This window comes from Taeniopygia guttata, chromosome 2 (genome assembly GCF_048771995.1).
Source record: "Taeniopygia guttata chromosome 2, bTaeGut7.mat, whole genome shotgun sequence".
NCBI lineage: Eukaryota > Metazoa > Chordata > Aves > Passeriformes > Estrildidae > Taeniopygia > Taeniopygia guttata.
The window spans coordinates 136,940,564-136,966,359 of NC_133026.1; the positions used below are offsets into that span (position 1 = coordinate 136,940,564).

The 25,796-nt window shown below is 40.6% G+C and overlaps 1 protein-coding gene across 7 annotated transcripts in view; it reads right to left on the reverse strand.

Moving 5' to 3' along the window:
• TRPS1 (transcriptional repressor GATA binding 1) overlaps window positions 1–18,348 on the reverse strand; it is a 213,236-nt gene extending 194,888 nt beyond the window's left edge. For 2 of the 7 annotated variants that reach the window (XM_072924949.1, XM_030266589.4), the window contains exon 1: window positions 17,463–17,602. Coding sequence is in view for 1 of the 7 variants with exons in the window: in XM_072924948.1 (XP_072781049.1) it covers window positions 17,463–17,472 (10 nt within the window). In the remaining 6 variants the exon portion in view is untranslated. Of the gene's footprint in view, window positions 1–28; window positions 7,871–17,462; window positions 17,604–18,208 lie in introns of those variants that run through there. The other 5 variants (XM_041714045.2, XM_030266587.4, XM_072924948.1 and 2 more) reach the window with 5 other exon arrangements.
• Window positions 18,349–25,796: the final 7,448 nt, after the last annotated feature.

Genomic DNA, 25,796 nt, shown 5'->3' on the forward strand with positions numbered 1-25,796 from the left:
CATAGGAACAGGAGCTTCAAATACTTACTAAACTTATGCAGAGAAATAAATGGGTATCAGTTGCATGACTTAAAAAGTCAGAGGAAAAAGAAGGATCAAATTTTTCACAGAAGCCTTGAATCATACAAGCTGCTCATTTGCCTCATTCATGTCCTCCTTCTTTCAGTGAATTTCAATGCGAAGAAGGCAGCCTAAACAATATTCATCTTAGAAATCCAAAACATTGCAGAGACCACACTGCAGCAATAGATCTGCTTCACATGCACTGACGTACCTCCTCAACATCTGAAAGAAATTCCAGCTCCAGTCAACCCATAAGAGACATGTTGCCTGACTGTACCTTGATGGTATTGTTTATGAAGATGGTGATTTACACACTCATAATGATTTAAGCAGCTACTTTGCATACATTACAGAGAGAACCTGAAACACGTGACCTGCTTCACAGGGCAGGATTATACCTCTGTTCTTGTTGTGTCATGTGCAACCACATTATTTAGTAGTTAAAGGCAAGCGAGCACTCTGGTATTCTATTGCCCTCACCATGTATGCAGTGCAAGAGCTTCAACATGCCTCTGAAACCAAAGGTGAGCTTCCCAGCTTCTAAAGATGCAGTTAAATAAATGATAATAGCTGTCAAAGGGGCTCAGTCAAACCTACCACGTGGTTCTGCCCACTCAAGATTATGACATTTTCTGGCAGACTTTTTAGGACAGAAAATCTTTCATGGTGTTAATAAATTTGCAACAATGATCATATTCTTAGGGACTACTCCAATACAAACTTTCATTAGCACTCACACCAACTCTCACAAAGCACTGAAAATGTATGCATGATCATCAGAAGCTAGGAATAACCAATAAAAACTTAAATCATTTTTTCTGATGTTGTTCTCAAGTAAAAGACAAAAACTTTTCAGAAAAATGGAAATTAACATCTGAAGAATGGCTGGACTCTGCCTTTCAGCTCCTTCATAATTTTTAGTTGTTTTTATTGATCCATACACTTCTTATGCACAACTCCATTACTGCTTTGATAATTAAAAGATAATTAAATACAAGACAGAGCATGTATCATGCTGGGGAATCACTTAGCAAGTAAACTGCTGAAAAGTGGAATTCTTTCTGTCACTCACAGTGTAGTGATACATCAGTAACAGATGCCACAGGAGCTATTTTGGGGATGATCCAGTGGCTTACTGGAGACACAGAAGACGGCAGAAAAGCATAAGGTTCAGAATTCAAGGGAAGTCCTGCCACAAGGGCCTTCACACTTTGCAAATACATAAAACAAGAGCAAATTCACATAGGTTTACATCAGCTTCAGAGCAAGTACAGCATTTCCCATATAGTATATAATAAAAGATGTCAAAGTCTGACTTTTTTTGATTTAAGAAAGGAAGACTGGTTGGTTAAAGGGGAGGTATCTTAGCAGCACCAGGAGTGAAGGCACCAAAGCCCTGATCACAGCTTTGCCACTGGCTCACTAACACTGCAGTTATTTAGGTTCCCTGTGCCCTGGCTCACCCATCAGTACAATGGGTATAATACTTCATCCTGTCCTTAAGAGGCAATTAATGCCTGTAAACTGCTCTGGGAACCTTGATTAAAATGCGCTGCAGCTTTGCGATAAGTATTCCCTCTGAAAGAGCACACAAGCTGGATTTTGATGGTGGGAAGGACTACCTGACGGCTGCAAAAGAAAAATAATCATTCTGAATGAGACATATGTGCCTGACCTATGCCCATGTGTAGGTGGATCCCTCTTGGAGTATTTTTTTTTCTTCTTTTTTCAGTTACTATGTGTATACTGCAAAGAGAGGAGCAGTGAGAACAGATAATTATAAAGCTGTTGAAAAGCCCTAGTATTTTCACCAGAGGATCACAGTGGGCCATCTTCAAGAATTCTGATGCAGAACTCTATGTAATTAAAAAACATAATTATTTGTAATACTCCTCAAACCCTGTTTTCATTAAGGAGAGGAGGGGAAAAAAAAAGACGGATCACTTTAAATATGAATGCTTTATGAATAAAGAATTTTTTTTTAATTGATGAGCATTCATTTTCCCATACAGTCACATAAAGTCTGAGTAGCTCATGTAAAACATAATTATCAACATTTTAAACCACATTTTCCCCTTGAAAATAAATAAATAAGGACGCCAAAATCTTTTTTGTTCATTAAGAGTCAGATCCAGCAGAAAACATCTGCAGACTTCTAGACCAAGCAAGCCCTGGAAGGCCATGATACTGGCTGCACCTCGTGCCAACCTCAAAAATTTGGCTGGTTCAGAAAGATTTAAACAAAACAAAAAAAGCCCTGCAGCTTTACATGTCTGGGAATTGTGGAACTGCGTTAGGTTTATGAATAAAGAACAGGGGTGAGAAAAAAAACAACTCCTTTTAAAAAGGAGATCCCTCTCTCCCTCCTGCCCTCCAGCATTCTGGGTGCTAGACAGAGGCTACTCTCCCTCCCCAGGGACACCATGGATGCATCCTAAACCGTGGGGTCCACCTGCATGCCCTGCTGCAGAGGGGATGGGGGCCCCAAATCCAGCACTCGCCCCCACTTGGCACATTCAGCAGGCGCCTGAGCAGCCAGCTCCCAGCTGCTCCCAGTAGCTGCCACTGGAAACCCAAAGGAGCGTCCCCGGGATGGGAGCCAGCCGGACTTGTTCAAAGGACACTGCAGGGCCACCACAGAGGGGCAGGCACAGCTCAGGGTGAAGAGTCACCCCTGCCAAGGTGGCCAGGGGACACCGTGGTCTCCCCTGCACCAGCAGCCTCTCTAGCCCCATGGAAGAATTGGGCCCCGGGAGCAGCCCAGGATTTCTGCCACGGGCTTGAAGAGGCTCCAAGGTGCAGCGGAGGGAAGGAGCCTCAGCTACCGCAGGCAACCAGCAACTCTTATTTAGGTCTCAGGCTACCCTGAATAGGTGTATGCAAACACCACAGGGGAGATGATGGCATTGCCAGGGCTGTTTGATGAAATAAAGGAAAAATTTAGGATGAGGGCCCTGCTATATCAGGTTCTTTAATTTAATGAAAATTAAAGAACCTGATGCTAGTGTAGTTGTCACATATTCAGACTTTTTATAGAAATAATGTTTTTTTCTGACTAGTTCTTCACTACACCCCTCTTTGGGAAGACAAGAAAGCTCCCAGTTATTGATGTCACGTCTTATCTTCTGCCCTATTCAGAGAATCAGCCTACATTTCAGACTGACACCCAGCTCATCTTGTGTAGCTAGCCCTATGCAGGGAAAAGGATTGGGCAGGTATGAAAAGGCTGAGTAACAGTACGCCCATGTGTTCTCTTTAAAGCCATCCCAGAACTTTGGTTTTGTGAGTGTTCATTTTATAGACACCTCAAGAGGAACAGCAGCTGTAGTATGCTGCCTGGGTTAGCAAGATGTGATACACGCAGAGATATATACTGGATATGTATTAGGAGAGCACAGAGAGACTCTGTGTGATGACCGTGTAACTGCAGACACTCTGCAGGTGTGTATTTACAATCCTATTTATACAGTGCTGAAAGTGGACTACATTAATATACAGTGTGCATGATTCACCGTCATTACTTCTGCCTTCCAATAATGTGGACCCTAAGATAAAAAATATCACTAGAGCCTCTCCTATACAATAAACAGACTTGTTAGTTTAGTTATATACACAAAATTTCCAACTGCAATCAGCGATTCTTTTTAAATTATTAAAAGTTCTTGAAGTGAAACCTTTGTTTGAGGTTAAAGGAGCCAGCTGACATAAAAAAAAAATGAGGAGCCAAGACTTGTCTTTAAAATTAAGAATAAATTTGGTATCTTAAATAAATAGTATTATTCTAAACATAAACTAAAATAAACCATGTATTTTAACAAGAGTAGATATAAAATATCATCATATTTATCATTAGAGCTTTATATACCTGTTGGATTACTGCTTTCAAAGCCTTAAGAAATGTAGCAATGTCTTTGAATTAAAATGCACTTTCTTTATGCTAAATCTGTGAAGGTTCTCCTGTGGGAAACACTGAATTCTACATTAATTTTTTTTATTAAAAAGAAAAAAGTTTACACAGCCTCAGAAAAAAATAACCAAGTGGCAAAAATCCCAACTTTGCCCATTCAGCCTTTGATTCTGTCTTTGTCTTAATAAAATTGTTGACAGAAATTAAGCCAATCATTGCAGCAACTTTTTCATCTTTCTTTAAAACTGAGGAGTTTAACTAGCTGCAGGTCCATCAACCCTGACACGCTACAAATACGAGAACATTGTCTGATTTTTTTTGTCCATGTCTAACATTTAAGGAGGTGAAAAAATTAAACCTTAAATCCATTTAAACTCCACATTTTGGCAACAAAACATCTCAGTAAGACACCAAGATAATGTCTCTCACAAATCAAAACAGTAGCGGTAGTACATCTGTAAACTCAAAATTAAAGAACCAGCATTTTCTATACAACTGTAAAAAGTATTTTTAAAATACTTTTTAAAAAACATTTTGCTCATTCTATAACATGGGCACTGAGGGCTATAAATAACTGGATCAGTAAGTAAATTCACCATATACTAGAATGACTCCTGAGGTAACTCAGTAAAAGCTGAAGAGCTGGCTGCTAGTAGTAGCCCAACTCCAAAGTCAGAAAGAGCAAAATATCTCCCTTTCATTAAAAGAGTAGGGAGGGAAGCTTTAAAAGGTACACAATTAGTTAGCTTTGTAGTGATTAATTCAACAACTGCAAAGCCAAAAACAACTTTAGGCACTTAACCATGAAACTGTCATGTCTCTATGCTTGACGATAAAGCATCTATAAAATAAACAGTAACTTCTGTGTTTTTTCTACATGCATATTCCATCATGAGAAGGTGATAACCAAAAAATTACCAGGCAAGCTCAGCAGAGGCTTCCTATACCTTATTTCCCCTAACAAAGAGGTAAGATGTGTCCAGATTCCCTTCCTTTTCCTTACCGCCAGCTCTAGTAAGACAGTTCGTACTGTTCCTTAATACCTGACAGGAGAGCTTGAAAATCAGATTGAAAATCTCTTCCCCAAGGAGGCGACGAGCTCATTGCAATAAGGGAACTTTAAGGTTGAGGGGACCCCTATACTAATCACATCCTATCCATATCAAGGCAAAAGCAGGCAGCAGCTCTTCCTCGGACCAACTCTCCCAAGGAAGCAAATGCAAGCTCTGCACAAGTAAGGAATGCAAAAGTGTAAACTTTATCATCTCTTTTAAATAAACTCCAAAATTGAATAACTATCAAACAAATTGAAAAAGACCAGGAAGGTGACAAATTAAAAGAACAAATCAACATATTTCTCTGATCTGCAAATGTTTAATTCAAGCACATTCTTCTTCCAAACAAGATGCCTGTGAGCGTTTTGATGGCTGCTCATAATCAAATGTGTCACTCGCGAAATTATAGTGTTAGAGAAGGGTACTGGGCAACCAAAAATGGTTTTTGCTAGAAGTATGTCACAAGCATGTCTTTTAGTTACCTCAGAATTGCACACGACTTCGCTCCATTCCTTTGCACTGGCTGCATGCGGGTTGCTTCATAGAAGTATAACTGCAGTAATCTGCTTGACAGTAAACAGTAATCAGTAAACACTATTTACTGAGCAGATACGTGTCCCTGCTACTCCTTCAGTTTACCTATCCTCCATCTCTGTCTTCCACTCTCAAACCCCTTGCCCTCAGAAATTTTAGAGGGCAAAATAAATAAATACAGGTAGTGAAACAGTGAAATCCCATAACTGGCAAGGTTTTCCTCTCTGAATGGACAAATTCTTAACTCCATACAGCTCCAGACATTGAAGGATTAGATCCTAACCAGGGAAAACACAGGAAAATGGTAATAAATATCGCATGGTAATCCACAGGAACTTTGGTCCCAATGTGATTTTTCTACAGTCCTACGAAAAAACAGCATTACAACATCCATAATCTCAGCTCGTATATCAGAGCACTCTCTCAATTCTCCTTGCCCTTTCTTCTTTCATGTAGTGTATTTTCTAAGAAAATGGACTTTTTTTGCAAAAGTAAAGTCAATGCAGTCCCATTCCAGACTGAAAGCAGCACAGCAGCTCTGTGAAAACTACCACAGACCATCGCACTGCACAGATACAAGTGAGGAGTGAAGGGTTTATGGCAGCATTATTCTGGTAGGGACTAATCCGAAATTCCTTCTGACAAAAAAAGTCATAGCTTGCTGGAGAGAAAAAAATAAATAAATTGTATTTATGTGCAGTAAGAGCACTTCATGTCATAGTGGATTTTACAATATCTTAGTTCTCTGTCTATTCAGGCATATGTCTTTTTGGCAATAAATTCTGAAGACCGAAGAAGGCAAAACCTGCCTAACCATGAGTCTCATTCACCCAATTAAAATAAATTCCAGAGCTGCTGTTTCTTTCTCCTGTACCTATTTTTTAAGCTCCTTCCCACTGACAACTAGTCACTGTCATGCACCACTATGGATACAAAAATCTTTTTAAATGTCAGCTTTTCAGATGCTTAATTTTGTTCTATTCAGGTAAAATGTTTTGCAGCGTAAAGTTCAGGAGAGCTGCCGGGTCATCTTTCTTAGTAAAGATTTTCACATGCACAAATAAAAACTGAGGCAGGACTGAAGGAAAAAAACCCTAGACAAACGATTTTAAATGTTTCTTAGATAATGCAGTACCACAACAAATCTCCAAGGAAAGTTAAGCTGAGACTTCCATGAACACCAAATAAATCTGCACCAGTGGGATATTTAAGGTCCAATAAATCTTACTTTCCAGTGTTTTAAAACTCCAGAAGATAGTTTTGTGGCTCTAGACTCTGTCTGCCTACAAGCTATCAACCCAGACTTGCTATTTGTGAGAAATATTTTAAGAATATACTCATGTTTGTTGAACTACCAAATTATGAATACTTTTATTAAAAAAGAAAAAGAACAAACCACAAACACATATATACATACGTAAAAACCAACCAAACAAGTTACTTTCTTCTGTTTGTATGAAAATGCTCAAGAAAGTTAGTCAAAAATGCCCATATTTCCAATTCAAATTATTATTAATTTTTTAAAATATCTTTTGTTGCAGTTAAAAATATAAAGCAAACAACTAATTGTCAAAAAAAATAAAATGCAAAGCCATAAAATTCCTCAGAGAAGAGCCAAGGGTTAACATCAACCTAAGAAATCACACATTAGGCAATTTATTTGATATTGTTAAATTACCAACTGGGGAAAAAAAATAAGATGCTATAAAAAAGCATTTTATATACTATGCTGAAATTGTCTGCAGTTTGGTTATCCCAAAAGCACATTTTGTGGATTAGCAAAGTCCCTGCTTCCCTTGCTCTGATGGCACATTCTGATGGCATGGCATGCACCCTTGTGAGGGCATTAGAACCTGCTTCCATAGAAATGTACCTGTCACACCAGACCTTCAGTCCCTTTTTCTACACTGCTGTCCTTCACTGCCATCTCCACAAGCCCTTCACAGATAGGTTGGTGAGCACAAGATAAAAGCACGCTCGTGAAGCCAGTGAGAGGCAGCAGGGCTTATAAGCAGGTGCACTTCTTAAACCTACTTTTACTTTTCATTCCCCTTTGGGAAATGAACTGTTTTCCAACCACAATAATCACTTTAAAGGTGACAGACCAACTGTGGTCCTGTTTAAGGGCAGCTTCATGCAGTGAAATACTCCTTTGACCATCCTGAGTTGGGCAACATAAAAGCAAGGCGGCACCTAACAAAATATTGTTACTGTGTCCTTAGTCCAGCGAACTGCTATAAAGTACCAAACTCTGGTAAGTGTAACATGAAGCCCCAAAAATCAGTTCTCTCTCTGTAAACTGCAACAGTATTAGAGGTTGCCCAATGAGGACTGGATCTTACTCTAGATGAAGCTACGAGAAGTTTTGTCCCTTCCAAGTACAGGGGCAGATCAGAGCCATAATCAGAGGGATTAATCAATCTTTGGTAGTATCTAAGTTTCTGCCAGGTTGACAAACAAAGCAGGTTAGATTCACTTTTCCAAAATCATTTGCCAAAAAAAAAAAAAAAACCAAAAAAAAAAACCAACCTAAACATTAAAAAAAAAATCAAGTTATGCTAACTTTTGTTTTTCTGCTAGCGAACCTCATGTCACAAACAACTGAAAGGCAGTGATGCAAAATGGATTCTTGCCTAGATTTGTAAATTTTTCCAGGAGTTGTAATATCCTGCATCTGATGACATCATGAAACTAGCAAGTAAAAGTTGGTTTTCAATTTGTTCTACTTTTCCCTCATTAGTGTCTGTGTCAGAAACAGAATAAGATCCCTCATTAAGTCACATTAAATTCTTTAAACTCATTAAGGGCTCAGAGAAAGAACAATACAAACACTGGTGTTTTTGTAAAAAAATTATGCAACACAGATGGACTTCCATGTCCATGTATTTTTAGAATGGATGTATGTGTGCAGGGCAGCCGAAGAGAGCGATCTGCATGAGGGAGAAACAGAGTAACAGAGGCAGAGCATACCTTACATATGACAGAATGACACCTAGATAGAAAAGAATTATGCACGATCACTTCTGACCTGATATTGATGAGGCACTTCACGCTTTGGATTCTGAGTTCTGGCAGAGCTGGAGTCAGTGCCATACTCCACACAACTTTTTAACTAATGATCCTTTGGGACTTTCTACAGGGAAAAGGCAACCTTGAGGGCCACACCGCCAGCAGCAATCAAGTGGCAATCAAACTTTTTATCCATGGACTACTTTGATTGCAACTGCTGTAGCACAACATACTATCTGATTGCAGTTGAAGATACATCTACTAGTCATGCATAAGGACTTACACATAAGATACAGGTGTGTGCAGAGTTTCAACAGTCTTGGAGAATATCTCTGGGTGTGCAAAGGTTGGGTATTTGTTAGAAGATTTATTGTAGCTGAATGACTCAGATATATGCTGTTGATAACTTCTGATCTTACCCCCCATAAGACTGGAAATATGAGCTCAATGCCACAAAATTATTTACATTCCTACAGTATGCTCAAACAACTATTACAGGATTAATTTAATCCATTACATTATTTTTTTTTCATGATAGACGTAACATGCAAATAGGACTTTAGTTCTAAAGAAAACTCCAGATCTGAGGAATGTAAAAGGAGACTAATTGGATGGCATAAATTTCAGATGTCTGTAGCAGGCCACAGAAAGAAAACAGTACACACAGTAGATGGGAGACATGAGTTAATATTTCCTCCTTCCTACCACTGTAACAGCTGAAATGAGAGGTGGGAATTTTACTGAGGGCCCCCAGATTTCAGCCTGCAGAGCTGGGTGCCCGGGCGGCATGGGCAGGCAGCCTCTGTTCAGCAGCTCTCCTCTCCCACTGCTCCAGCAGAGGCAGATACTGTTTACCTGCAAGGCACATGGTAAGGCTAATCTATTTTCACAAGCTTTTCCCTCAGGTATTTGGGGCAAGGTTTAGTTTATTAATTGTGTGTGTGCATGTGTGTCTGTATCTATTCCTGCAGGAGGAAAAGGTTCAGCAATGATCAATGTGTATTGCATTTTTGGTTTGTACTCTGTAACTGCAGCTGGCCAACGTCTGCTGAGTGTATTTCATACACCTAACACTGAGAACTCTAAATAAAAAAGCAAACTACGTTCAGATTAGGAAAGTGGAGTTATCTTTCTTTCATTAACTGAACTCATGAAGCAAAGTTTCACCTGCATAATAAGTTTTTATGTTCCACATCTCACAGCTTCTGCCTGAAGAGTGGCATGTGAGAAAGTCAAGAAGACTCGTATGTTGGAAACACTGAAACCCTTCACCCTCAAAGAAAATTACTTTATCCTAACTCATTTAACTTTCATTGAACTACACCTGAATATAGGAATTTTAGGCAACATTTAACTTCAGTATCTAATTCAAACATTTTTAGGTAAGTTGAGATTTTGTTTTTTTAATTAGTCCCTGTAATGTCACTGAGATATACAAAAGCAGTCTGCAAGGTATTTGGCTAGGCAGAACATGCCTTTTTTTGCCCCTCTTTTTAATTAACTACTAGCAAATATTCCCTTGTGCCTTTTTTTTTTTTTTTGTGACCCACCAACCTATATGTTTAATTTTTTAAGTTTCAGTATGTACTTCAGACTGCAGACTTTGCAAAGTAGGTCAGGAATACCCCAAAGGATACACATTTGAAGGCTACAGATAGCAGAACACACCATTTACGGCTTTGTATATACACATTCTATATAATATAGGTAGATAGATTCGATGATTTAAACACACTACATCTATACTGTGTGTTTCAAGAGCATTCAGATATTTACACTGTTAGATCACCACTCATTTTAGATCCACTCTAGTGCCAGCTGCCAAAAAAAGGTATACAAATCAAAATATGTTACCTTTGTTCAAACAATACTGCTGTTCATTATATAATAGAAACTGTCATGCTTAATCTTCCAGGAACCAAGAACTGGTACATTCTTGGATCAGAGGTGGCTTGAAATGGTTTGAGGCAAAACTGAAGTGCACTGTTTAAGTAAATCTTGCTGAGAAACATTAACATTGATGATTTTTAGCATCATCTTTTACAGGCATTTTTTCACAGATTTATTTGTTAACTAAAATACAGAAAGATGAACAAACCAGCTATTTTCCTGTAACATTTTTACAGTATCAAATTATACATTCCCTCTTGCATTGTCAGCCTTGCTAAGTGTAATGGGGGATGTAAAAAGGATGCTTGAGAATAGACACCACGAAGAAGAAAAACGTGCCTATAAAAATTACACGTTGACTTTGAAAATACACCAAAAACTAATTTTTCCTTGAGCGCTCTCAGTACTGTCCAAGTATCCCAATGCCTCCTGTGGGTACTGAGCTACAGGCCATTATTTTCATTTTCCATCAGAGATGAAAAAATTGCAACAAGCAGCATTCAAAAATATGTCCGTGGCACGATATAGAGAAATACAGAATAAAATGGTAAAAATGCCTTAAATTCTTCAGAGTTGGACCCTTTTAAAATCATATTTCAACATGGGAAATTGATAAATTAAAAATATGTACACTTCAGTTATTGAGGAAAATCTCTTTTACAGCATTACTACTCCAGTATTTCTTCAGATTTTTAAGTATATTACAATTTCATCTTAAACAACGTGGATTAGACAGTATTCATCAGGCAGACACAATCTTACTTACAGACAGACACAGACACACACAACTCTGCAGAGGCCAATCCTGCAGCTTTTACTGAATCCAAAAGTCCGCCTGATGACAGTGAGTATTTTTCAAGAATGAGGATTGCAGGATCAGGCCCCAAAAGTGCTTATGAAGATGAGATGTTACTTCAACAGATTGAATGTTAGATTAAATATAAAGATTGAGGCAAGACAAGTCTGGGGTTTAAACCCTAGGGAGGATTGACATTTAAAGTGTTGCCACTGAATTATAGCTCTCCACATTGGGTGGGGTAACCTCCTACTGGGTGGAGTGTCTCCCCTAAAGGAAGGGAAAACTGGCACAAGCCAACTCAGTCTTTGAACGATTTTCCTACTTGCCAACTTATGAAGTCGTCCTGACGTCAACTTCGTCAAGGAAGTCTATTGCCCAACTTCATCTTTTACTGTAGAAAGTTTGCTTGTGCTCAAAACCCCAACAGATGTAGAAAAGAAATTAAGGAAAACAGACAGAAAACCCTAAACAAAATAAAGAAATGCTGAAAAAATGTGTTGACTGGATTTTACGGTTATTTTTAAAAATCCTTTTGTTGCGTTTTCTTGTTTCTAATATCAAGTTAATACAAATAGATACCAATCACTAGAAACTATTACTAAACATATTTTAAAATCTCGTTAAGCTTTAAGACACAGGGTGGAGAACAAACAGAAAGTGGGCACTCTGAAAGATAAGATCTCTTATGTGTTCTGCAATGGCTAGTTAGTATCTTCTTAAGCAGCGTCACTAACAGGTGTAAAACACACTCATACTAGGAAAATAACATTCATTGAGCAGCCATCAAAAATACATTTAACATATTATTTCTCTCTGAATCAAAATTAATTGTTTCTCTGAAAGAAGGAGTCAGGTGCTGGACAAGGCAAAAGGAATGATGGGGGCAATAAAATTGAAACCAAACCAAACAAAACAACAAAAAAAAAGGACAAAGCATACAAAGCATCTCAAAGGGGGGAAAAAAGTAAAAATCAGAACACAGTTTAAGTTACCGTAACCTGAAATGCACCAGCCATCACAAAGAGCAATTGGAGAAATCCAGCAGAGCTCAGCAGGAAAGATTTTTAATAACAGATTGAAAAACAAGAATAAAAATAACTGCATCAACAGGGCCTTTCTTCCTCAGGCCACAAGCCCGTTTTTACTTGATATTTTAAAAAAATGCAGTTTGGCCACTAAAACCAATCCAGAACATTATTAAAAGTTAAAAGCTACCAATTACTTCTGTCTGTTCTTTTAAAGCAAAGTTTGGCATTACGTCAGTTGGTTTAAAGAAAACAAGAAAGAGAGAGAGAAAGAAGGAGAGAAAGTTTTCTGCTTGTATAAATTAAACCACCAGGGAAGGTGTCTAGCCACTTGTAAAGCATTTATTACTGGTTTTTAAAGGGCTAGTAACATTTCAAAAATTAAATATTTTAAAATAAATGTAAAGGAAAAGAGAAAAGATGATCTGAGCCTGGAAAGAAAGCAGACTTATGAGAAATTAGACATGCATCAACTACAGCTAAGAAAATAAAAATTACTATTAGTACTAAACTTTGCAATTCAAAATAATTCTATTTTCAAGGCAGAAAGTCTTATTGTAGCTGCTGTACTCACACACATCCCTTACGAGACGGAAAAGTTCCACCGAACTTTATGGGATGGAACCAAGTGGGTTCTGCAGAAACGTCCTACGGAAGCGCCACCTGTGGCAGCGACGCAATTTTATGAAGCTTTTTCTTTCGATAGCTTTACTAAATCCACATACAGAGATCCCCAGCAGGAATAAGACTACTTAGTAAATGCAGCAAGACCATCTTAAAAATCACTGATAGAACAAATGGCAAGTTCTTTTAAATTTAAATGTATTTTTCACTGGTGGTGTTACTATAAAATTTTAAAGAACCACTTTAAAGGTACTAGAAAATAAGAATCTGATAGCACAGAATATGAATAAAACATAATGGCTGTAAATTTCTTACACATAGCTGTGCCAGTTCACCTAAATCATAGTCTTCTAAACCCTGTGATGCCAAATCAGAGGCTCCTCTGACTCCGGACGACACGTCAAGTGGAATGGTGCTCAGTTGTGCAACGCTTTTGGTGTGTGACAAAATGTCCACTGGGGATTTAAGTCGAGACTAGGGGAGCTATCCTCCCATTGCTCTGTGTTTCATTTGAGCCTTGGTCTGCATGACAAGAAGTCAAAGTAATATGCCAGCACTTTCCTCGCCTCCCTGTGCTCCTCTGCCCCAGCAGCATTTCTTGTGTTCTGGGCACATATACAACTGGCGAAGGAGCTGCATTCTGGAAGGCCCCTTATTGATTAGGTGCAAAATAACATCAAGGAGTGAATAATAAGTATAATCTGAAAAATGTAATTGCATGTCTTGCCCTTGTAAACATTTACTATTTAATGGTGTAATTGTACTTTAATCCTTCACATCATCTAATATAACTCTTTGTGCTTTTCTTTTAATTAGCAACACACAATCCAAAAAAAGCAAAGCCCAGAAAGTTTGTATGTACCATAAACACTGAAGTGCAAATAGTTTTAAAATTATCAAATATTCTCTCTTTGGATGCAGGCTTATCTTTTAAAGTCAAAAGAGAACTTCATTGGCACAGGGCAGGAAAAAGAACTCCATAATTCATGACAATACGAAGGAAAAAAGTTCTTCTCCAGAAGGACTGGAAAGGGCACCTTTATTTATCTTCTGGACAGACAAAAATAATAGAACCTAGACCAGATATGCTGTAATTAATGTATCCAAAGGTCAACAGGCAATGGTATTTATACAATAAATGGGTGCAGACTACGCTGGTTATAGTATTAATCACCAGTATTTGAAAATAGCATTGTTTTCTTACTAGGTAAGAACTTGAGAAAGTTTCAGAAACAAAAAAGAAACACTTTTTTTTTTCTCATACCTGCCTGCTATCCTTTTTAACCAATTGTTTTTTAATTCATGAGGTATAATATTTGGGACAAATATATCCAAGTTTACAGTTGCCCAGGACTTCCAAAAACAGACCCAGACTACCTCACTAGTTGTGTTGAGGAAACTAAATTAAGTAAGGGCAAACACCAACTGGAAAGTTGTCAGTTTACTGAATGAATGGCTTCATTTTACACACCAGTTAGAATATCTTAATCAGATTATATTTCTGTTCAAGGCTAATACTTTTACTACCAGGTGGCAGTTTGTTCTACTTGCAACTGTATTAAAAATGTAATTTATTTCCACTATACTTTCTCCTAACAAAAAGGGTTGTCAGATTCCCAGCCTATCATGTTCAAAAATACTTAACCATAAACTTTCTCACAATGTTCTATTTGGTGTTACCCACAAACCTTTATTAAAGCGATACTGCCAGTGTGGCTTCAGTTAAGATCTGAGAATGTTTCTATTAAGATTATTACATTAAATTACTGTCAAGAGTTTGTAAGAAACATAAATATTCATACACATACAGCCCCCCCAGCCTTAGAAGGAAAGTTCCACATAAAAAGAAAAATTTAAATACGTACCAAAAGTTGCCTGGTTGTAATTACATTTTGGGTTTTTTCCTAAATGTCTTTGCTAATTTTTTAACTCTTTCACACTGTAATGTAAAATAGTTTTATTTCAAAGCAACTGCCTGATAAAGTGCTAAAAGAGGTAATTCGCATGAACAGAAAGTAATTAGTCATTGTTTGCACAATGCTTTGAAAATACAAAACCCAATGTGTCAACTAGCATTAAAATATAATATGATTGGAATACACAGATTTGACAAGAAACAATTGCATGTCACAGACACTCCAGTCCACAGACAAGAATTAGTACTTTGCTGTTATAAATGCAGTATCACGATATGTCGATAAAAGCATTCTTTACACTCAGCCAGAGCAGGCATGATATTAGTGTGCATCATGAAAGTTTACTACAAAAGCTAGAGAAGACATTATAGAAAATAATCCTGCTAGGGCTTCATCAAATGTTACTGAATTTACTCTCACTGATAAAAATGTAAGTCAACCCATAAAGCTACCATATAAATTATACTAAAAATGCATTAAAAACATGAAAGGATAACCTGACTGCATCGCGTTTGATGCATAAAGAAGTCTCAGATCTGTGAAGTTGTCATTTACATTCTTTTCCTTTATTAACAGTGCTATGAAATTAAAAAAAAAAAAAAGCCATACTCTCACAGGCAAAGACTGCTCAGTGTTATTTGGAGTCTGTTTTAGAGGATCACAGGCAATACATGTAAACTTAAAAGCTGATGCAACTTTGCCCTTTACTTACTTTGTTGTGACTATGTATATGCAAAGTTTAAAACAGAGAAAGTTATTATATGCAACCAAAAAAAAAAAGCGATAATCAGACAGAACAGGGTGGATTAGGAACTGACTGTTTTCTCATGTCTAATCTCCCTTGATTTTAAAAAGGTGAAACAGGCTTCTGTTGTCACAGGCTGAGGATAAACTTGCATACAGACACTGATGCACTACAGAACTTCAGAATCACTGATTCTTTGTAGCAACCTCAGCCAGGTATACATTATTCAAGGGGAAAAAAGAAAAATACTTTTTTTTTCCCCTCTACAGAGAAAGGTTCCACTTGTTTGGTTTGACCATATTATTAACAGACTTTCATTCAGTGGTTAAAATAGAAAGAAAAAATCTTTCAAAGTGTTGATATCATTTCCAGACAGTCTTGTCAGCATCACAAGTTACAGGAAATAGCTGATGTTCTCACACAAACCGTGTGTTTACTCATAGACCCAGAGTACTTAAAAAAAAAAAAAAAAAAAAAAACAACCTTCACTCTTTTGGAGGTTTTTTTTTAAATGTCACTCTGGTGGAATATCTGAGAGAGCCGTCTAACCTAACACACAGGTTGTGAACTGAGGCAAACACAGACTGCAGTTCAGAAGACTACTGTAACTTTTATTCTCATTTTGTCCACGTCAGGAACTGGCTCTTACCACTACTTTCCTTTGCTGCCCCTTGCATTTTAAACTCTGGCAGTCTTCTCTAAATGTTCAACTTTTACTAAAACCAACAGGAAAGTAACATGATGCCACCAACATCCATAGGATTCAGTTGTGCGTAGTTGAAGGCAGCCCGAATGACAAAAAAGTTTGGTGGTTTCTTGGGAGACTTTACTGGGCTCAAATATAACCTGAGACGCATTAAATTATTGTCTCTTCCCGCAACATTTAAAATGGGCTGCGTAGTATAAGAGCAGTGAAGGCAGCATAGTCTGCAGAGCAGCTTATATTTTCTTTACTAGGCAATCTTTCCCCCTCGGAAGGGACTTGTCGCCTTGGTTCCCCAAGGGTACTGGGGTAACCCAGCTCCTGCTCTGCCAGGCAAGGGGCTCGCACTGGCGGAGAAGAAGTGATGGAGAGGAGACGTCTCTCCAGCTTATCGCTTAGTTACCCTAGCTCAGTCAGTGCACTGGAGTAGTTTGCCATTTGCAGATAGAAAACACAACCGGTCGTAGAAAAAAAAAGATAAAGGAGACTAGCGGGCCCCACTAGAACCCGCGTAGGAGTGCCGGGGTGTCTGAGCGCCGTGATTTGCAGCAGGGAGGCAGATAAACAAAGCCCCCGAAATGTCAAGCCCCCTCGGGGAGCCTCTCTTGTCCCAGGGCAGAGCGCAGCGGCCGCAGTCGCCGGGCCAGACCCTGCGTGGCCCCGGACCCACGATCGCCCACCCGGCACCGGCCGCGGAGCGCCCACCGCAGCGCAGCCCCTCCAGCGCCGGCCTCGCCTCCATTCATTCCTCCCTTCGGAAAGCCACACGCGGGTGGCTCCAGCGGGGGCAGCCCCCGCCGCAGCCCCCGGGCCTGGGGGCGGGGAGGTGAGACGCTCCACGAAGTTGTGGCAGGCAGGGAGAGCCAGGCGCGGGGACGCAGTGCTGGCAGTGGGGCTTCGCCTTTAAGAGGGAAAAGTTTTACGTCTCTCTGCCTCTGATTAAAAAAAAAAAAAAAAAAAAAAAAAAAAAAAAAGACCTAAACAAAAAAAAAATCACCACCACCACTATGTCGCCTGTTACCCCGGTGTGACCGGGAGGGATCCCAAGCCCTCCTCCCGGAGCAGCACCGCTCCGCACTCGGCCTCTCCTGGTGTGTCCCAGGGAAAGGACAGGGAAAATAGGAAGGGAAAAAATTAAAAGGAGAAAAAAAACGTAAAAAAAAAAAAAGAAAAAAGTTTTTCCCAAACTTACTACTCTTCATGATGGTGTCTCTGTGCCCCGCTTGTCATGATCCCCATTAAAACTTCCAGCAGCGGCAGGAGCGGCAGGACTGTGCGACTGCAGCCCATCGGATGCGAACCCTCTGTGCTCGTCTTCTACTTCCACCCCCCGCGTCTCCCTTCCCCTCCCCCCGAGCGCCCCGGTGCCGGGGAACCGGCGGCCGCGGAGATAAGGCGCGGAGCGGCGCGGAGGGGAGGGCAGAGCAGAGCAGAGCAGAGCCGCACCAGCCCGCGGCCGCCGCCGCTCCCCTCCCCGCCTCCGCGCCGGGGGGCTGCTCCCCCTGCCCGCCGCCGCCGCTGAACTTGACCCTCCCGACTCCAGCGGGGCTACCGCCGTTTTGAAGTCGCCAATTTCCAGCCATCACACATGGCTTTGACCCTCCGGCGGGGGGAATGGGGGGCGCAGGGGGTGGGGGGGATGCACCGAGAGAAGCCTGTGAAATCCGAGCAGCCCCCGTTGCTGGGATTATGCCCACCCACCCGCCGCTTTTGTTGTTGTTGTTGTTGTTATTGTTTTTATTTTTATTTTTGGGGGGGGTATTTTGGGGGAGGGGGTGCACCCCCGCTGCCCCCCCGGGCACACGCCACGCTGCCGCGGGCGCCGCGCCCCCGCCCCGCGCGCGCCCCCCCCGCGCCCGCCGCCGCCGCGCCGCCCCCGCCCGGCCCGCCGGCCGCGGCGCCCTCCCGCCGCCCCCGCCCGCGCCCCCCCGCGCTTACCTGTTGATTAACCGGCAGCAACAGCCCCGGCAGCCTGGAAGATGGTGGAGCCGCGGCGCGAGCCATGAACCGTCTCCTGCTGCCGGCGGAGTTGGACGCGGATTATGTGGCGGTGGCCGGGGAGTGGGGGGGGCGGGGGGCCGCGGCGCCGCTGCCTCCCCCCTCGGCCCCGCTCGGCGGGGAGGGGGCGACGGGCCCGCCGGCGGGCGGTGCGGTGCGGCGCGGGGGCGGGGGCGCGGCGGGCCGGGGGGCGCGGGCCGGGGCACGGCGCGGCGGCCCCGCCGGCAGCGAGGCGGCGGCCTGGGAGCGCGGGGCGGCCGGCGCGTTATCGGGACTGTTATCGCTTGTCAGGACCTCCGTCTCCCCGCATTACGTCAGTTTCAAGACACCAACACTATTAATATCAAAGGAGCCTTCGCGGAGGAAAGCGCCACCCCAGACGGAGCGCCCTTAAAGAGACAGTGCAGGCGGCCCCGCCGCGCGGCCCGCGCCGCCCCCCGCCGCCGCCTCCGCCCGCCGCCGGGCCACGGCCACGGGCGGCGCGGGCCGGGCCCGCCGCGCCGGGCGGGCGGAGGGGGCGCGATGCCCCGCGGCCGCGGCACTCGCGCTGGGTCGGAGCGGGGAGAGCCGCAGGCCACAGGCGCGCCCCCAGCGCGGCCCGCGGGAGGCGGCTGTGCCCGCGGCTGTCACTGGGACCCGCGCCTGCCCTGCGGGATTGGAAACGGAGGCGGCGGGGATAAAAGGCGCGACCCACGCGCGGTAGTAGCTGCCGCCCTCGAGAGACCCCAGCCCTGCTCGGGGTCCCCCGCAGAGTTCGTGTCACCTCTCTGTCCCGTGCCCCCAGTCTGCGTGCGGGTGCTGAGGCGGGTGTGCACACAGTTCCCAGGCTGAGCGATGAACAGTCCCGTTACCGCCCGCACTTTGATACCGGTCGCAGGTCAGCCTCGAGCTGATCCGAGAAAAACCTCACAACTTTTCCTCCTTGTGCAGAACTTTTTCAGTTCCAAATACTCCTATGTCCCCCATGCTACGAACTGACAGAAGTCTGCATTACAATGTAAAAACTGTCTCCAAGGAGAACCAGTACATAAAAGGTTCCTATGAAAGGGTTTTAAAATCCCAAATATAGTAGGCGTTAAAAATTATGTAAACATTTGTTGGGCATTTGGACACAATTTTTCTGCAGTTAGGTGACTTTATATGGCATGCTTTTCCTCCCATGTAAGTTGTTTTAAGATTTCACATTCAAATAGATGCAGTCTGCTTGCTTGCAACTACCAACATTATTCAAGGAAAAACCTGCAAAAGAGTTAAATGATTACATTTGGAGAGTTGAAGTTGCTTCCCCCCCAAAATATTTGAAATTACAGAACTTTTTCCTTACCATTTTAATCTCAAATACCAGTGAAGTGTAAAGCATAAAACCTTCAGAGATACATGGTGACACAAATGAAACCCTATTGTAAAACTTATGGCGTTCTCAGCCCTCGCTCCAAACTTAAATATTCTCCATACATGTTTAATATAATCCACTGGCAGATTTGTAAAGTAATTGCTTGTGTAAATCACCCAGGAGCACATTTCTCCCTCAAGTTCTTTTGTAGGATTGTCTGATAAAGCACTTTATGAATAGAAAAGCAGTAATTCATATACAAGAGGTGAACTTGTCATGGTGAAAATGGAAGTTTGCATGATTAGGCAGACACAGTAGGGTCCTCGGCACAGGGAAAGGGAAACTCACTGATTATGTGTGGTGTTCCCCTTTATACCCATCCACAGAAAATGAGTTCGGAGCAGCAGAGACATACATTGAATGCGAAGGAAAGTAATACCAAAATTTAAAGTTTGTTACAAAGTATGCCTCGATACTTTAGCATCTCATACTTGGTAGCACCTCACTCATATGTGCACAGACAATCTTTCCTGACTTCATAAATTTACTTTTTCACAAGCTGCAAATTCCATGGCTGAACTACAGTCAAAGAGACAAGCCCCTTACACAAACTTTAGTAAATACAGAACTCTGAAAAGCAAGCGTTTTTGTCACATCAATTCAAACATTTTCTCAACAGTTTTCATTTTATTATTTTTACTGAGCATATCAGCTCCAAATGAGTGTTCACTTGGCATATGTCTTGCATAGGAAGGGTTAAAATAGGCAGGTGACTTGGCTAAGCATCTTACAAGCCGGGCTTGAGTGGAAAATATTTAAACAAGAGTTATTTCCCTTCTCTGCTCTAGTGAGACTTATTAATGTCTTTTTATTTTAAACCAGGAAATGATGCCCCCCGCACCTTAAAGCCCAGCCAGTTCTTACGTGTGGCTGTAGCTTTCCCAAATTATATTCATATTATGACAGACAAACTGTGAAGATTGATAACAGTAAAAACACAGATTTCAATGTGTGTAAAGCGTGATAACAAACACACCATTTTTCACCTGTAGAGCAGTATTATAGAGATGTTATTTTAAAGGACGTAAGTATCTCTGTGCATGCACTTTTAAAATGAAACCGCAAAGCTATTCATAAACAAAGATGAGAAGGACACAACATGTCTCCATAGTTTCAAGTAGACAACTCTAATGAAATACTCTACCTCTCAGAGAAAGTTTGTTACCATATCTTTATTAGAAATACTTTCATTATACATTCTGCATTTCAAGTTAAAATAAAGCAGAGCAAGAAGATGTCAGTATGAATGTTTATATTTACCACAAAGAAGTGTAGAGAATTTAACAAAGGCAAAAAACATTTTTATAGACATTTTTCAGGAAAATTATTTATTTATGAAAAAATTTACAAAGAAAATTTTTACCTCATGGCTTAGATACATTGCATATGTTTATGATTGACACAATATGTTCAGGCTCAAAGGTCCATATAGATTTACCCCCTTTTTTTTTTTTTTTTAAATTTTATTCCTAGCAGGAATATTCAAAAAAAGCAAACTAATTCATGAAGACATACAATAATTATTTGACAGTTGTTTCCAATATAGGAAAATAAGTTATGTATATTGTTTTCATTCAAATACTTGTTGATTTGTTGTTAGAATGCTCTGACATTGACATGCCACAAATTGCATTAGGAGAAATATTGTAGATTTATTTTCATTTATTATCTTCTGCTGTCAAACTTTTTCAAAAACACTTAAAAGAAGCTTTATTTCACTTTGTTCAAAACTTGTAGTCTGCATGAAGGCAGGCTGTTTTTGAAATAACAAGTTCAGCTTTCTCTAATTGATAAGAGCTGAGGAAATGAAGGAAAAGCAGCAAAGTGAGAAGATGCAGAAAGTGCTGCTTTCACTGAGAGGCATGAACAAAGTAACTTCTAAATAATACTCTGGGTTTTTTTACAGTCAGGCACATTCTCCACTGAGGGAGAATACAGAGGCCAGTCACAGTTGCTTCTTGAAGGAAAACAGTATAACAGTCATTGTTTATCAAGATGACATAACATGCCATTTTTGCCTTTATTGTTTAATGCAGTTTCTCTTGTAGTTTACTCAGCGTAGATACAAAGAGGGATTAACAGTAAAGCATAAGCATACTTGTTTTATAATTTCAGCCTTTTAGTGCATAACTTACTGAAAGTACTAGGGCCTATAATCACAATGATTTTACCTGATGGAACATGCATTTCAGAAATATAATCCAACTGTTTACCCTAACACGTCATAAATTGCAATTCTTTACAAAAACCTCAGAGATTGACATCTGTTGCTCTTAAATGCCTGCTGCTTTAGCACACATCATCAAGAAAGTATTTCTGTATTATTCTCCCTCTGGTTGGTAGTATATTACTTGAATTCTAAAGACAGTTCTCTTATACTGTCTTCAGTAATAAACATTTTGAGAAGCACTTAGTTATGTGTCTGAGGCACTCCCGTATGAGATTCTTGGGATCATAAACATGGCAACATGCAGAATTTCTGCAGACCCACTTCTTTTCTTTGCACAACTTTTGTCACATGAAGTCGTCGGGAAACTTTTGTTCCCTGTTTTACACCCTAAACTTCAATTTGTGTGCCAAAGGCTAAAAACTACCGCTGATTTTCAAAGAAATGTGGTTGAAATGCCTCTGAAAAGAGATTATGGATTGTGATAGACAGGGCAGCGCTGAAAACAGCCAATGAAACAGCATGCAACTGAAGAGCTAATATCATGGCATCATCCCAGATTCAACAGATGTTTTCTAGGGGGATTGGATATCTGGTAATGGGAAATGGAACCTTTCTTTTCTATGTCACTGGTTTTAACACAGGCCAGTAGCAATGGAAAGTCAATAATAAGCGATGCTTTTTTGGTAGTTTTCTCCACTGCGGGGTAGAAAAATGTCCTCCTGACTGCAGTGCACCACGGCTGGCTGGTACTTCCCCGCACCCCGGTGGCACTGCTGCCAAAAGGGCCCTGCACGGATGTGCCTGGAAGCCCTTTTCCCTGGGAGCAGTCTCCCAGGGAGGGATGAGGAACACCGACCGGGCACAGACTGCTCCTGCTAATGGTGTGTCTGCAGATAGTTAAATAACTCTGGCAGCCGCAAAAGATAATTTATCACTTTACACTATCATAGAATCTACTAGAAAATTAAAAATGCTCTAACACCAGACTCCCTAAAATCATTTACATGCAGGAATTCACATAATTGTATAGATTTTGATCTTAAAAATGCTATGTAAAAGGCATTCATCCAAAGCTCTGAAAAGCCTCACATGCACATACAAATACATATGAAGTAATACATAATGAGTGTCTCCCAACAAATATCAATAAAAGAAGTGGCAGCATTTCTTCCCACATCTCAACTGCAAGATCAGCAAATCAAAACAATCTGAGCCCCCTGTCTTGTCATCACCCACTGCCAGACAGAGCCACTACCTTTCCCTCCCTCTATTCCATATTCATCCTCCCTCCAGCATTTCCAGCATTTCTGGGAAGGTTGATCTGGATTGGCTAAAAATGTGCTGAAGTAAAAAAAAAAAAAAAAAATATATATATAAGTGAGTTTAGTAGTTTTTACATTAGGTCCTATATGCAAGTATTTTTCAATCTTACTCCTAAGGTTTGTTGCTATATAATTGCAGTGTTCTGAACACAGTAATGTTAAAAATCTCTACAGTGTCTCCTAATATAAAGCAACAGTTGTACAATTGAAGTGCTTGGCTCAAAAGGAATTTTCTTTCACTTGATTCCTTGTAAATACTTTTTTCTTTTCCATTTGTGACTTCTAACCATATTCAAAACTTTATTTTAATGTGACAGACTACAAACAACATGCTTTTATTGCAAAAAAAAAGATTTATTCACATTGCTACTGATGCAAGGTCTCAGATTTAGTTTAGGGAAATAAAATACCTTGCAATTATGTATATTTCACTTAGTAAAAAAGTGCACTTTCCATTCTATTATGAACCTCAAATGCATGGCTACAATATACTGCCCAGGAGGTGAAATAATAACACTTGGAAATCTCAGACACACAGTGCATTGGTAAAATTACCAAGATGCTGTCACTATTTTCCAATTACAAATGGAGGGAAAGTCACTCAAGGTAAACATGGCAATGTAACAAGTGGTCTTTAGCGGTCTCTGTTTCCCATGAAACATCTAAGCACACACAAGAACACACAAATAGCTACATTCAACCAGACTAATTTTCAGAATGTTCAGTCCTTTGTGTAAGGTAGGTCTTGACCTTAATCTGGCTTTGCCCTCTGTATGAGCCAGTCCATCTTGCAAAGAGCTGATGAACCACTGCATTCTAGGGGATTTTTGTAGCAAAAAGGAAGAAAGATCAGGATATTCACAGAATCATAGAATGTCTGAGGCTGAAAGAGACCTCTGGAGGTCATCAGGTCTGATCCCCCTGATCAAGAAGGGCCAGCTACAGCCAGTTGCCCAGGATCCAATTTCTCCTTTGGGAGATTTTATGATTCTCCCATTGTCTGTATGACTGCTATAACTTGCTCCGGGTCTGAGACAACTCAAAGGAACTTTCTGATCTGAGTGAGAAGCGCACCCTGACCTGCTTTCTGTCTGACCTCTGCATAAGAATTAACATCCATCCACAACTCTTTTAATGGTTAGTCTTTGGAAATAGGTAACCTAACAAGAATGCCACCTTGATTAACACTAAGTCTTGTTGACACCAAGATTAATATATACCACATCCTCTAGTTGTGAAATGGTAGTGCAAGTGTCTGTGTTGAAAAACATGAAACAACAGTAGACATCCTTTAAACCTATTCAGGAGGTTTGCTTCATTTTCCTCAGTGGTTATCAGTCTCAAAAGAGTTTTCCCGTGAAAAGTCATTCCTTTAGGGAAGAGCACAACCCACACAGGCAGCAGCAGCCTTAGCTCACTTGGTTCAGCTCTCTCACATAGAAACCTCATTTCTGTTCATACCTCTCACTCTTCAGGAGCTGGATCATGTGCCTGTATACAAGGTTTTACTAAGCACAGCATGAATCAGACAAAAATAATGCTGATGTATCAGCATTCGTTTACACTTGGGATTTTGATGTGGTGAAGTGCAGATCATGACCCAGAAAACATGTGTGTCCTTGTCTACTTCAATGCCTGGACAAACTGATTCCACAGAGGGCAAAAAAAGTAGTCTTTACAACTTCATTTTTTTTTCTCCTTCCTGACTCCACTGCTTTTAGTTCCTTTCATTGCTCACATAAAACAGAGAGTTATTCTATGACATACTAAAATATTTATATACTAAAACTTCCTTTTTAACAATGGCCAGAGATACCCTTAATAAGCTGGTGACAAACTTGGGTAGTTTGTGCAATTTTCCTGCATATGTTATTTTTTTCCAGTCAGTGCATGCATCAATGGAAAAAAAAACAAAACCTTAGTCAAAACAAAAAAACATCTCAAACCAAGTAACTCATCTCTGATCAATCCCTTCCCTCTTAGTTCTTTAGCATTGCAAAACACACTGATATTTTTGACATTAACCTACTAATTGAAATAAGGATCATTAGCTATTTTTAAATAAAGGAAATAAAGCCATGCACTACATTATGACTAATATATGAAAGAGTCACTTATACAGTAACTTGTAAATAGAACATTTGTGATTAATAGCTTTATATTTGTGGGAAAAGTCATCCTTTTGAAGACCAATGCATATGATACGGGCAGAAATTAATCTGCACTATTTAAGAACTAGAACAGTAAAAACAAATACAGAAAATTTGAAAGTTTTATCTAAGAAAGAGATATGTGACCTTTATGAGCCCTTAGTCACAGAAGCCAGAATGGCACATAGGAAGCATCCCTGGAGGTAATCGTACTGGTCTGGTGCCCTATTTTTCCTTGCCAGGAGATAGAGACAGCCCAACTAGCAATCCAGAGATACAGCGAATAAGCTGCACACTGTGATGAGAATTCAGACGGGTAAATTTAATACACTGAAAAATTAACTCTTTTTTGAGGAATGCAGGTGATAAAATACACAGAGAGAATCCAGACCAGCAGTGGGTAGTGCATTCTCAAGAATAGACACATAGAAGAGAGAGTGCCCCTTTGGAAAGTCTAGAAAAAACACTGATTTGGGAATTTTGCACATCACTG